We start from the raw sequence: 10,970 nt of genomic DNA on the forward strand, positions 1-10,970 counted from the left end.
ATAGTTATTTAAATTTTTTTTAAAAAAAAATACAAAATTAATGATTATTAATTGTCTCTTCTTACTCTAATTCACATTTTATCATTTATTACGCAAATACTAATTCCTCTTTTCAAAAAAAACTTTGAAACTCTAAAAAATAAAAAGCACCAAAACATAAGATAAAGAATTATCTAAATCCTAAGAAAAAATATACAAAACATAAGAAAAAGAATCATCCAAAACTAATAAAAAGAATCATCCGAAATGTAAAAAACGAAACATAAAAAATTAGTTAAAAAAATCATTCAAAACCAAATAGGAGGAGGAGAAGAAGAGTCGCAGGGTGGCCGGCGACGACGTCATGGACGGCATTGCGTGGACAGTGGGAGAACTCGCGGTGGCGTATTGCGACGAGTGGAGGAGTCGCCATGGATAGGAGTAGTTGATCGCGTCGTGGCGGAGGGAGAGTCGTGGGGTGCGAGTGGCGAGCGATGGGGAGTCGCGATGGGACGCGATGAGCGTGAAATAGAAGCGCGATGGTGGCTGTCTTTTCTGCGTGAACGGCAGATGAGGTGGCGGAGAAGGATGCAAGGACGACTAGCAATGGCGCGCGAGGACGGTGCTGCGGCGATACTAGTGGTGCGAGGACGAAACCGCGACAACGTGAGGCATTGAGAAGAGGAATTAGGATTTGTGATTTTGTGTGGTAAATGGTGAGTGGAAGTGAAAATAAATTAGGGTGAGTTTTGATTCAAAAATACCATTAATATCAATTAATCAAATTTTAAATTTAAAAAAATAATTTAAAATTAATCATTATTAATTGAATCGTTCAATTCTTGATTAATGAAAACTTTACTCCCTATACTTTTCCTTTTAATTACTATCTTCACGTGTAGATGAGTTTTCAGCATAAAAGAAATGGTGACAACTATGTGTAATTACACTCCGTTTGTTTCATGTCCGTGTCTTGCCAAGACATAGACACAGTGGGGCATGTCTATTGTTTGGAATGTGAGACACAAAATTAAGAAGGACACGCTTATACACATACATACACAAAAAATATGTATTTCATGTCTCAGTAAAATGGTGAGAAATGAATTTTAGGCGATAGACACGGATCTATATCACTTTTTTCAGACAATTTTATCCTAAGTCATTTTCTGAAATTCCAAATGTCTCTCCTGTTTGATTGAAATCCTAGCCAATGATAATTTCTTCTGTATACTGAATTACTGACAGTGGCTCTTGAGAGCGAGAGAAGGAGGAACAACATAAACTCTATTATGTTCTCTTCGAAGTTTTGAATCTGTAAGTTGCTGCTCTTCCAATTTCCCTTCTAATGCACCGTTTTAGCTTTCTTGATTTGCAACGTTTGCTTGCATCTTTATAATTTTCTAGCTTTAACTGTTGTGTAGGTTTTTTTTTATTTGTTCTTTTGGGTGGGGTGGAATCTGATTCTGACATGTGGAATAATAGGACTTTGAATTGATTAATTGGGTTAGAAGATTGGGACTTGCTTGAGTTTTTAATTATTATTTCTTAATTGGTGAAAGTTCAATTATATCTCTTCCTTAGGTGGATAGTACTGTTTATCATGTTAACCCCTTTTTCTCGCTTTGCATGTGGGCCAAATTCCATTCCTTCTTAGCTATTGAAGTATTGATTGGTAGAAAATTTTTAAGTTTTTTTTTTTGCGGGTGTATTTCTATTAAATGCTTAAACCACAAACTCAAAATTTAAATCATTTTTATGTGTAAATATTATAGTATAAAAAAAATTTGGCGTTAACTCCATGAAATCTCTTTTTTGTTCTGCATCATCTCATATGTACTAAATAGGATTTTTCGGACGAAAATTTTAAACGAAATTTATTCCGTCTGAATGACTTTTTCATTTCGGAGAAATTTGAGACAAATGTTGAACAACTTTTAGTGGAGACATTGGAATAATATATTCTATCCTAAATTTGTCTAAATTTTGTCCCAAATTTTGGCGCCAATTTTTTTTGGATGGCGCCAAAATTTTCATACAGATTAGCAACATATTTTGAACAAAAACTATAATTCGTTTGTATTTCATCTGAATATGCGCAATAATTTCAAACGGATTTGGGACGCATTTTGAAAAATGTTAATTCTATCCCAAATTTGTCTATAATTAGTCTTAAATACTTTTACTATAGCTTACCCTTCGAAGTAGCTAAAATTTTTTCCCGCAAATTTGGGATGAAAATAACATCATTTGTAAATTCTATTTGAAAGTGTACCAGTTTTCAAACGAATTTCAAATGTTTATTGAAAAATTTTAACATTTAGTATAAAAATATTGTTTATATCTTAAATTAGTCTATTATTTTTTAATTTATTCTTTTAATTATTTACGTTATAATAATTCAAAATTTAAGACAAAGTGTATCTCAAAGAATCACATATATAAAAACTTAAAAATAAATTATATCAAATATTTTAAAAAAATAATACAAATAATAAATAAGAATAAAAAATTAGGTAAAAATAAAAAATAAGAACCGGTTTGCCTAATGCTACGTCGTTTGAGAGGAAAAAAATAAAAAATAAAAAAGAAGAAAACGCGTTGTCTCTTCTCGTTCCTTTCTTACTTTCATTCGTTCCTGCACCAAAGAAAACAAAAGGGGAAAACCTAGCTAGCCTCCACCGCCGCCGAACTTAGTGACCCACTGCCACCGTCCGTGGCCATTCGAGGAGTCTCTCTTTCTACTGTTGACGTTATCCAAATCGAACCCCCTGTTCTCTGTCTTCTTCCTTAGCTTGCTTGGTGCCCATCCTCCATTAGATTCATCCTGCTCGCGGTCGTCCTGTTGCCGTCGCCGTCGCCTCGTCACCCTCTCGAAGGTCAGTGGCTTTGGTGTGCAGTTGTTCTTCATTTTTCATTTTATTCTCTGACTCTCTGTTCAGAAATTAACAAATCATTGAATGATTATAGGGTTTTGTGCTTTTGTTCAAATCATTGATTTGCTCTGGGTTCTGGGTGTGTTGCTGTGGATTCTGGGTTCTGGGTGTGCTGCCGTGGATTCTGGGTTCTGGGTGTGCTGTTGTGTGTTTTGCAGCTCTGCTATGCTGCTGCTGCTTGGTGTTTTTGTTGAAATCATTGAATGATTATTTGTTAAATTTTTTTAGTATGTTGTTAATGTGCTTTGAACTAGCCAGTTGCTGGGCATTGGGTACCCATTTCGCATTATGTTGCCATGTCACATGCTTGTAATTACTTTATATTCAGTTAGGTCTCACAGTTTTAGTTAAGCATTACTTGCTTGGTCCAATAAGTATGTTCTCTGGTTTCCTAGAGCAAACAGTTTGTGAAATCTGCAAGAGAAGCAACACTTGCAGGATCAGCAATATCAAGCTGGTGAAAGAGCACAAAATCTGAGAGATCTTTGAGTTTTTCCCTTTTTTATTCTATTGGGGCTTGAGGCATGCTTCTGATTGCTGGAGAATAAATGATTTTAGGGCTTGATGGACCTGTTGTGCAGCTATCAAAAGATCCGACGATGAGCTTCCAATTTTCAGCACCTGGTTAGTGAAGGTTCTCTTGCTGGATCTGGGTACTCCTTGGCTTATCTGCTGTTGTAGGATTGGTCTTCTATGTTGTGCATCATAACCAAAATGAAGAAGAGGACAAATATCTTTCTGGAAAAATATTACTATGCATATTCTCTGTTTGATAATTTGTTTGTTATGTTTTGTTGATGAGTTTTTTAAATTTTTAGAGTTTGATTATGACGAGGTTTGTGGTTGGTGCTTACATTCATTGTTAACTTGGTCGATCTTATGGATTGTAATATTATTATTATCTATCTTGTTTCAGATTTTGCTGATTGGACTTGGGGAGTTCAATTTGATTTCTTTTAAATTAAGAGTATACAAAACTCTTAACACTAATGCTTTCTTTTATTGTCACAATTTGATTGGAAGATGGCAACAATGATAGCAAAGGGTTGCAGTGAAGACAAAGCGTCTCGAGTTTTATGTTGTGGTGAAGAGGTTAGCTTTTATTGGGTTTCTTTCCTGCATCCTGATATTGTAGTTTGGGATAATATTTGATTTCCTGATGTGGGCATTGAAGTTTAACATTTGATTTGTGACTGTACTTTGGGTTTAGAGTCAGTTAACCTTCTCTAATTTGGTTACATTTATTTTGTTTTATGTCATGTGACAGAGCCTTGAGTAAATTGGTAACAGAACAGAACGCCGTAGGATTAAATCAGATATATATTTATATTCAAGTACTGATATTGAGATGGAAATCTGGATTTTTTCTGATTAGTTTTGCTGGTAGTAGCATTCTTCTTGCTATATTATTTTTTGTTTTATACATGGATTTTCATTGAAGTTATTGTCTGGGTCCTATTAAGTGATTATTTCATGTAATAGCCTTAACTTGCGAGAACTTTATGGTGAAGTCTAGATACTTGTATGCTTTTTTATTTAATTTAGTTTTCAGGACATATTGAAGAAAGCTCAGCTTCTTTCCCCTCGTGCTATGGTTGTTGATTCAATACAAACTCTTGATCCTATTAACACTGTTAGTAGTTTTCCTTCAACTCTATTGACACTTTTCTTTTTCTATCATTTGCCAATGTCTTTGAATTTAACATTTTGTTTTTATTTATGTATTCTCCAGTGGTAAGAGCAAAAGGTTAAGTTGAATGATGCTGAGCACAAGTTAAAAGATCAAGGACGTCAACTAAAGGTTCAACAGAAAAGAATTGGTTCTACTAAAAAGATAATTCATGCTTTGTATAAAAACTTGAATCTCCTACTTCCTTCAACCTTGTCTGATCCTACAGAAGATGAGTTTGGGACAGGCTCTAGTGATGATGAGGATGATAACATAAGTGATTGATGTCAGGAGTATATATTTTTTCTGATTTAGATTAAGAAATTTAGGTGAATTAGTTAGTACATTTTATTTTATTCATGATATTTGACTTTTTTAAAGGCTTTTTTTGTTTTAGTTTAAGTATTTTTTTTCTTATTTTAGTTTGATTACATTTATGGACAAAAGTATTTTAATAATAAATATTTTTTAACTCTTTTATGATAATTACCTTTTTCACGACTTTATTATGTGTTTATAATTTCGATGATGTAATATGAAAAAAATGATTATGATGGTCTTAATATAGAAAGCAGATCGAATACAATTTATTTTAATAAATATTTATATATTAAATAGTAAATTATTTTGTATGAAAATTGTTTGAAATATTATATTAAATTTGTAGAAAAGTTGTGTGAAAATAATTTTTTGTTTTGTATGAAATTTGTTTCAAATACGTAAATTCTTTTAAATTAAATTTGTCTAAAATTTGTTCGAAAAAAATTTGTTATATTTGACTAAATTTGTTAGAAATTTGTCTGAAATAAAATATATTTTTTGTTTGAAATTTGTCTAAATTGAAATATTTTTGCGTTTGAAATTTGTCTGAAATACATTGTCTTTATGTTGGCTAATCTGTCTAAAATTCGTCTAAAATACATCATAATAGTTAGAAATCTAGCAGATAAATGCCTATTCGAAATCTGTCACAAAATCGTCTGAAAAAAATTTCGAATAAAATTTCAGACAAAATGTAAATTAGCAACAAGGCTTTTTGGAACAAAAAAAGTTCGTCTCAATTTTGTTTGAAAGAAAATTGTCTATAATTTATTCGAAATTTATTTCAATTTCGTCTCAAAATTCGTCCGAAAATACCCTATTTCTAGTAGTGATTATACCGCCGCAAATCGTCTCTTTTTTGACATGTTAAATTACAAGTCTGGTTGTTGTTTAATTGTGATAGTAGTTAGAGTTAATTTTGTCTTAGAAAGTTATTAATCACATGCCTCAAAGCATTATTTTCTTTATTTTAATTAATAAAAAATTACATATTAAAACTCTTAATTATTTTTCAGCTGACATTTTTATTGATATGTATAGATTTCAATCATATCTTTTCTATTTTGTTCATGGCATCTAAGTCAATTGATTGGTTACTTAAGTTTGAAATCTATTAGTATGCTTTGAACTTGATTATGTGTGCATATACTTATGTGATGGGTGTTTTTCCTATTTTTAGTTGTTTAATTGAGTGTTTTTTCTATTTGTATAAATTATTAGAGTTCTTCATTTATGTATTTATTTGTTATTGTTTCTTAGGAAGTGATGATGGATCGTTCTGAATAAATTAAGTTATGTGTTGGATATTACTGGATTATGAGAATGCAATTTGATACATTAATGCTGCTTTTTTTAGTCACTTTATATATGTATATTAGGAATAGAAGGCGGGGTCATTCTTCGATTGGTCGAAGAGTGAACACACTGCCATTAAGGCGAGATGCATTAGATAATATCATTGGGGAGGGTGGAGATAGAAATTGCATATGGGAGTTAAGAATGAGTTTGAATGCATTTACAACTTTATGTGAATTGCTACAAATTCAAGGTGGATTAGACGAAGATGGTCATGTTGGCATAGGCGAGCAAGTAGCTACTTCCTTAATCATATTAGCTCACCATACCAAAAATTGCAGCGTACAAGTTAGGTTCTATAGGTCTGGGAAAACTATTAGTAGGTATTTTCACAAGGTACTGTGTTCAGTTTTGCGTGTCCAAAGTATCTTATTTGCAAAGGCAAACCCTGTACCGGAAGATTGTGTAGATCCCAGATGGAAATGGTTCAAGGTAGGTCGTGTATGTAGCTCCAATTTTTATTGGTCAAGTTTACTCTGCGTGAAATAACTTTTTTTTTTTTTACATTTGATAAGGTTGTCTAGGAACATTAGATGGAACTTACATAGATGTCACAGTCCCGAAGAGTGATAAATCTAGATATCGGACGAGGAAATCTAGAATATCCACCAATGTCTTAGGAGTTTGCAACCGGAACATGAATTTCGTCTATGTCCTTAGTGGTTGGGAAGGCTCGGCATCTGATTCAAGGGTACTTAGGGATGCTATTACTCGACATAATGACTTGAAAATACCTATTGGTATGTCTAAATTAATCTTTTAAAAAGAATAATAACTATTGTTTATGAGAATTACAATTTATTTCTTATATTTTTCCATCCTTCCGTTTTAGGGTGTTATTACTTAGTGGATGCTGGCTATACTAATGGGAGAGGATTTTTATCCCTTTATAGAAATGTTCGGTATCATGTGAATGAGTGGGTTCAAGGTCATCGAGCACCACAAAATCGTCTAGAGTTATTTAATAAAGGACGTCACACTGCAACAAGAAAAAGCAATGACGTCACACTGCAACAAGAAAAAACAATGATGCTGCAGTCCTATCAAATTTAGCTGAAACTTTTAAAGCTGCGGTTGAGGATCAAGGAAAGCATGTGCAGGTACTAGCCAATGCAATGTCTGGTGTTAATGAGTAAGTGAATCTTGGCCAAACGCTAAAGAGTCTTGGTTTTAACACAATGGAGATCGTGTAAATTGTAAAGAAATTTGTGCAGAATCCAGAATTGAAGGCAACCTATTGGAGTTTGGACGAAGAAAAGGCAGCATTCGCACGAGATATAATGGAAAACTTTTAGCTATTGTTGGGTGTAAATGGTGGTCTTAGTAGTTAACTTATTATGGTCTCTTTTGCTAAAACTTATTAGACTTTTCAGTGAAATGTTGTTTTTTCTTATGCTAATCAAGTGAAGTACACTAGCTAATTTGCAACTCTTTTATGCATGAATAGAATTTTATTCATATTGTCCAATTTTCTATGTTGATTTTCTGCTATTATGCAACTAAATTATCCATTGGGTAAATGTTAACTATATTGTGCAAGTTGCACTTAAAATTGTGCAATCCTACTAGATTCTATTGAATTATGCATTATGTATATTAGGTTTCTGCACTTAACTTACTTATTAGGTGAGTGTGTGCAACTGTGCACTTAAATTTTTGCAAAACTGCAAAATTCTATTGAATTCTACAGATTTGGAATCAAGTCTTGCTTATAACTTGTGTTTTCTTAATCCTGTGTTGATGTTTATAACCTGAATTCTTAATTTATGCACTTATATATTTGTGCAAATCATACAAGATATAACTTCAAATACTATTAACCAAAAAAAGAAATAGAACAAACCAAAGTAAACATCAAAGAAACAACTTTTCATTGAATTTTCAATTCATATAATTTCATTACAAAAGAAGGACCCAGCAATAAATTATGTATTTGCTAAAGCTAAGCCAAGTTTACTCTTATGCTATTGTTTGTCATGATTCATTGTACAAATACAAAGCCAAATATCACATAAAAAAAAAATACAACTTTCAAAGTCTATTAACATTTCCAACAGCCACCATAAGTTACTAGCACTTTGTCTTCTCCTCTTGTAGTTTTATTCCTTGAGATTTTCTTTCCTTGTTTGCTCCTTATGCATTCTTGAAGTCATGCTTATCTAAAATGGGATAGATATAATACAATAAATTAAACAGTTCACAACTAAGGAATCCAATAACAAAAGAAAAAGATAAAATTCACTCCTCTTTAGTACTTTATAAAGATAAAGCAATTTCTTTACCAATAGTATGATGAATTCATTTAAGCCATTACTCAATATTTCCAACTTGGATTACGAAATAAATTAAAATACGATTCAACAATGTTCAAACTGTGATGATGATCTCTTCTTTAAGATGAGGCAGAAATTGAGATCAGCAAGGCACTCAATTGGAAGGGTAAGGAAGGAATTCATGAGAAAATCATCAATTGAGTCAATTTTTGCCACACCAACCAGCCTGCAATTTTCCTCTTCATCCAATCTCTTCTCTCTTCCACTTCTCATGTCATCCTTTGATTCTTCAGATCTCAAGGATGTCATCACCATTAGTGGTGAAGTCTTGTAGATACTCCCAACAGAAAACAAGAACTTGGCCTTGAATTCAAAATCAACCTAGCTTGTTACAAAGATGACTGTAAGAATTTAAACTCAATTCCCACTATTAATGTAAGAATCACTATGCCATACATATAAAATTCTAGAGTTCAAAGATTTTAATCTCCTATGAAATTAAATTGGTTACCTTACTAGATTCTCAGTTAATGGTTCCTTGGAATGCTTCTGGGATTATATCAATCTTCAAGAATGGGGTAATGGCAACAATCACACTCACGTATATATAAAATAAGAGTTATATGCTTAAACAAGTCCTGTGCGTAGTGATGTTAATTAATTTTAAACATTTTTTTGTAATGAACTTCAGCTAATTGTAGAAAAATTTTATTATATTTTGTGGTCTCCATTCTAAATGGGTCATACAAGATGCAATAGCATTTTAAGTTTTTAACCCTTATCAGGATAATTTTATATCCATTTCATTTTGAGAAGCAATGAGAAATTATTAATTTTGTCATTAATTCACTTTCATGACACCAAAAACGCATCAGATGTTCTGTAGAAAATAAAAAAGAAACATTGATATGAATATAGAGAAAGAGAGTGGCACCTCTGGAATATTTCGACGGTAATGAATAAAATCCGATATTAACACACGCGCTTTCCATCGATGAGTAATACTCTGTGAACAACACTGGCTAAATAAACCTGCAAATAATGATCCAAGAAGAAGAATCGTCTCGAGAAAGAAGAACCATAAAAAAATGCGCCCAAAAAATATCCACCAAACAGCAAAGAAGGAGGAGGCTAGAAAAGAGATTTTTGGGAGTAGGGGGGAGATACCCTGGAAGCAATTTGCAAGTTTCTGAAGTAGTTTTTTTATTAATTATTTTATTTTTATTTTAAATTATAGAGAAAAAAATAGTCTTTTACTAATTATGTAGTGTCTTATTCTTTAAAACAAACACAATATTAGACACTCTTCTAATATCATATTTATTATATCCAAACACTATACACAAATACAAATATTTTATGTCTATGTTTTAATATCTATGTCTTAATACATACACAAACCAAACACAGCCTTAGTTAACCAGGCTACAGTGTCTCCTAATCTCGCCTTGCTCGCCTGTAAGCACATCAATAGACCCCATACGCACCATAGCCTTTGCAAACTTCACTGACCAATGCAAACCGTGTTTAGCATTGCTTACCACCATTTCGCTAGTTGATTCACTGCTCAACAACGCTTGATCCGAACTCAACAACCCACGCTGCTTCATCAATCCCTTATAGTACTTATTGTCCAACCGCTTTGGCGTAAATGCGTCAATCACCACCGTCGGATCAAATCCACCATCGCCATTAACGTTAGAAGGACACTTGGTTTTCAACAATGAGGAGAACTCGGAGTCCATAGGAGGGTCTTGAGGCAAGGGTGTATATAAGCGGTTGGAGAATGAAGAACAATGAGATACACCAATGGAATGCGCTCCCGAGAGAGTAACGAGTTCATCAGCGGACAAGCCTTTTCTTGCGAAGTTGGTTATGAGTTGGTCGGCGTTGAAGGTTGGTGCAGGCAAGTTTTCTGTTACTTCTTGGCTGATGGAGACTCGCCCGTCTCTGCGGCCTGCCGGTACGGCGTAGTTAATGTCGCCGGATTTGTAAGCGCTGTCGCGTGCGGCGAAGGCAAGAATGTCTGCGCACGACACCGTTTCAGGGCACAGGGACTCTATTTGGGCCTTAGCTTCTTCGATGACGTGGAAGCCACGTAGACTTGGGTTGTTGGCCGGGTGGTCTCTCTCAGCTGGGTTTCCAGGAGTGGATTCTAGTAATACAGAACCATCACAACCCTGAACATAATAACAAGAATGGCACAAATATATGTCAGAATCAACAAGCACATGGAGTGATACATGGAGTGTTGTTTTTTATTATTGAATTTGTTAAACTTCATTTCCATGTTAATTAAAAAATTGAGAAATATTAAGGACATAACACTTTTTATAAAAGAAAATATGGAGAATCAAATTTTAGTATTAACTAAAAAGTTATGATTTATGATCTAAATTTTAAAATAAATAAAATAATTTTAAAAAAGTTAATTAA

At 33.2% G+C, this 10,970-nt stretch overlaps 1 protein-coding gene and 2 long non-coding RNA genes across 3 annotated transcripts in view; 2 read left to right on the top strand and 1 right to left on the bottom strand.

Moving 5' to 3' along the window:
- LOC110266326 lies at window positions 2,542-3,710 on the top strand. The gene is made up of 2 exons (XR_002353583.1): window positions 2,542-2,858; window positions 2,950-3,710. It is a non-coding gene; the product is annotated as an uncharacterized LOC110266326 (long non-coding RNA).
- LOC110266393 lies at window positions 4,332-4,909 on the top strand. The gene is made up of 3 exons (XR_002353725.1): window positions 4,332-4,548; window positions 4,648-4,716; window positions 4,814-4,909. It is a non-coding gene; the product is annotated as an uncharacterized LOC110266393 (long non-coding RNA).
- LOC107615282 (peroxidase 5-like) overlaps window positions 9,787-10,970 on the bottom strand; it is a 2,649-nt gene continuing 1,465 nt past the window's right edge. Inside the window, exon 2 of the mRNA XM_016317372.2 lies at window positions 9,787-10,714. Coding sequence (XP_016172858.1) covers window positions 9,947-10,714 — 768 coding nt within the window. The 3' untranslated portion in view covers window positions 9,787-9,946. The remainder of the gene's footprint in view (window positions 10,715-10,970) is intronic.

This window comes from Arachis ipaensis, chromosome B09 (genome assembly GCF_000816755.2).
Source record: "Arachis ipaensis cultivar K30076 chromosome B09, Araip1.1, whole genome shotgun sequence".
Lineage (NCBI taxonomy): Eukaryota > Viridiplantae > Streptophyta > Magnoliopsida > Fabales > Fabaceae > Arachis > Arachis ipaensis.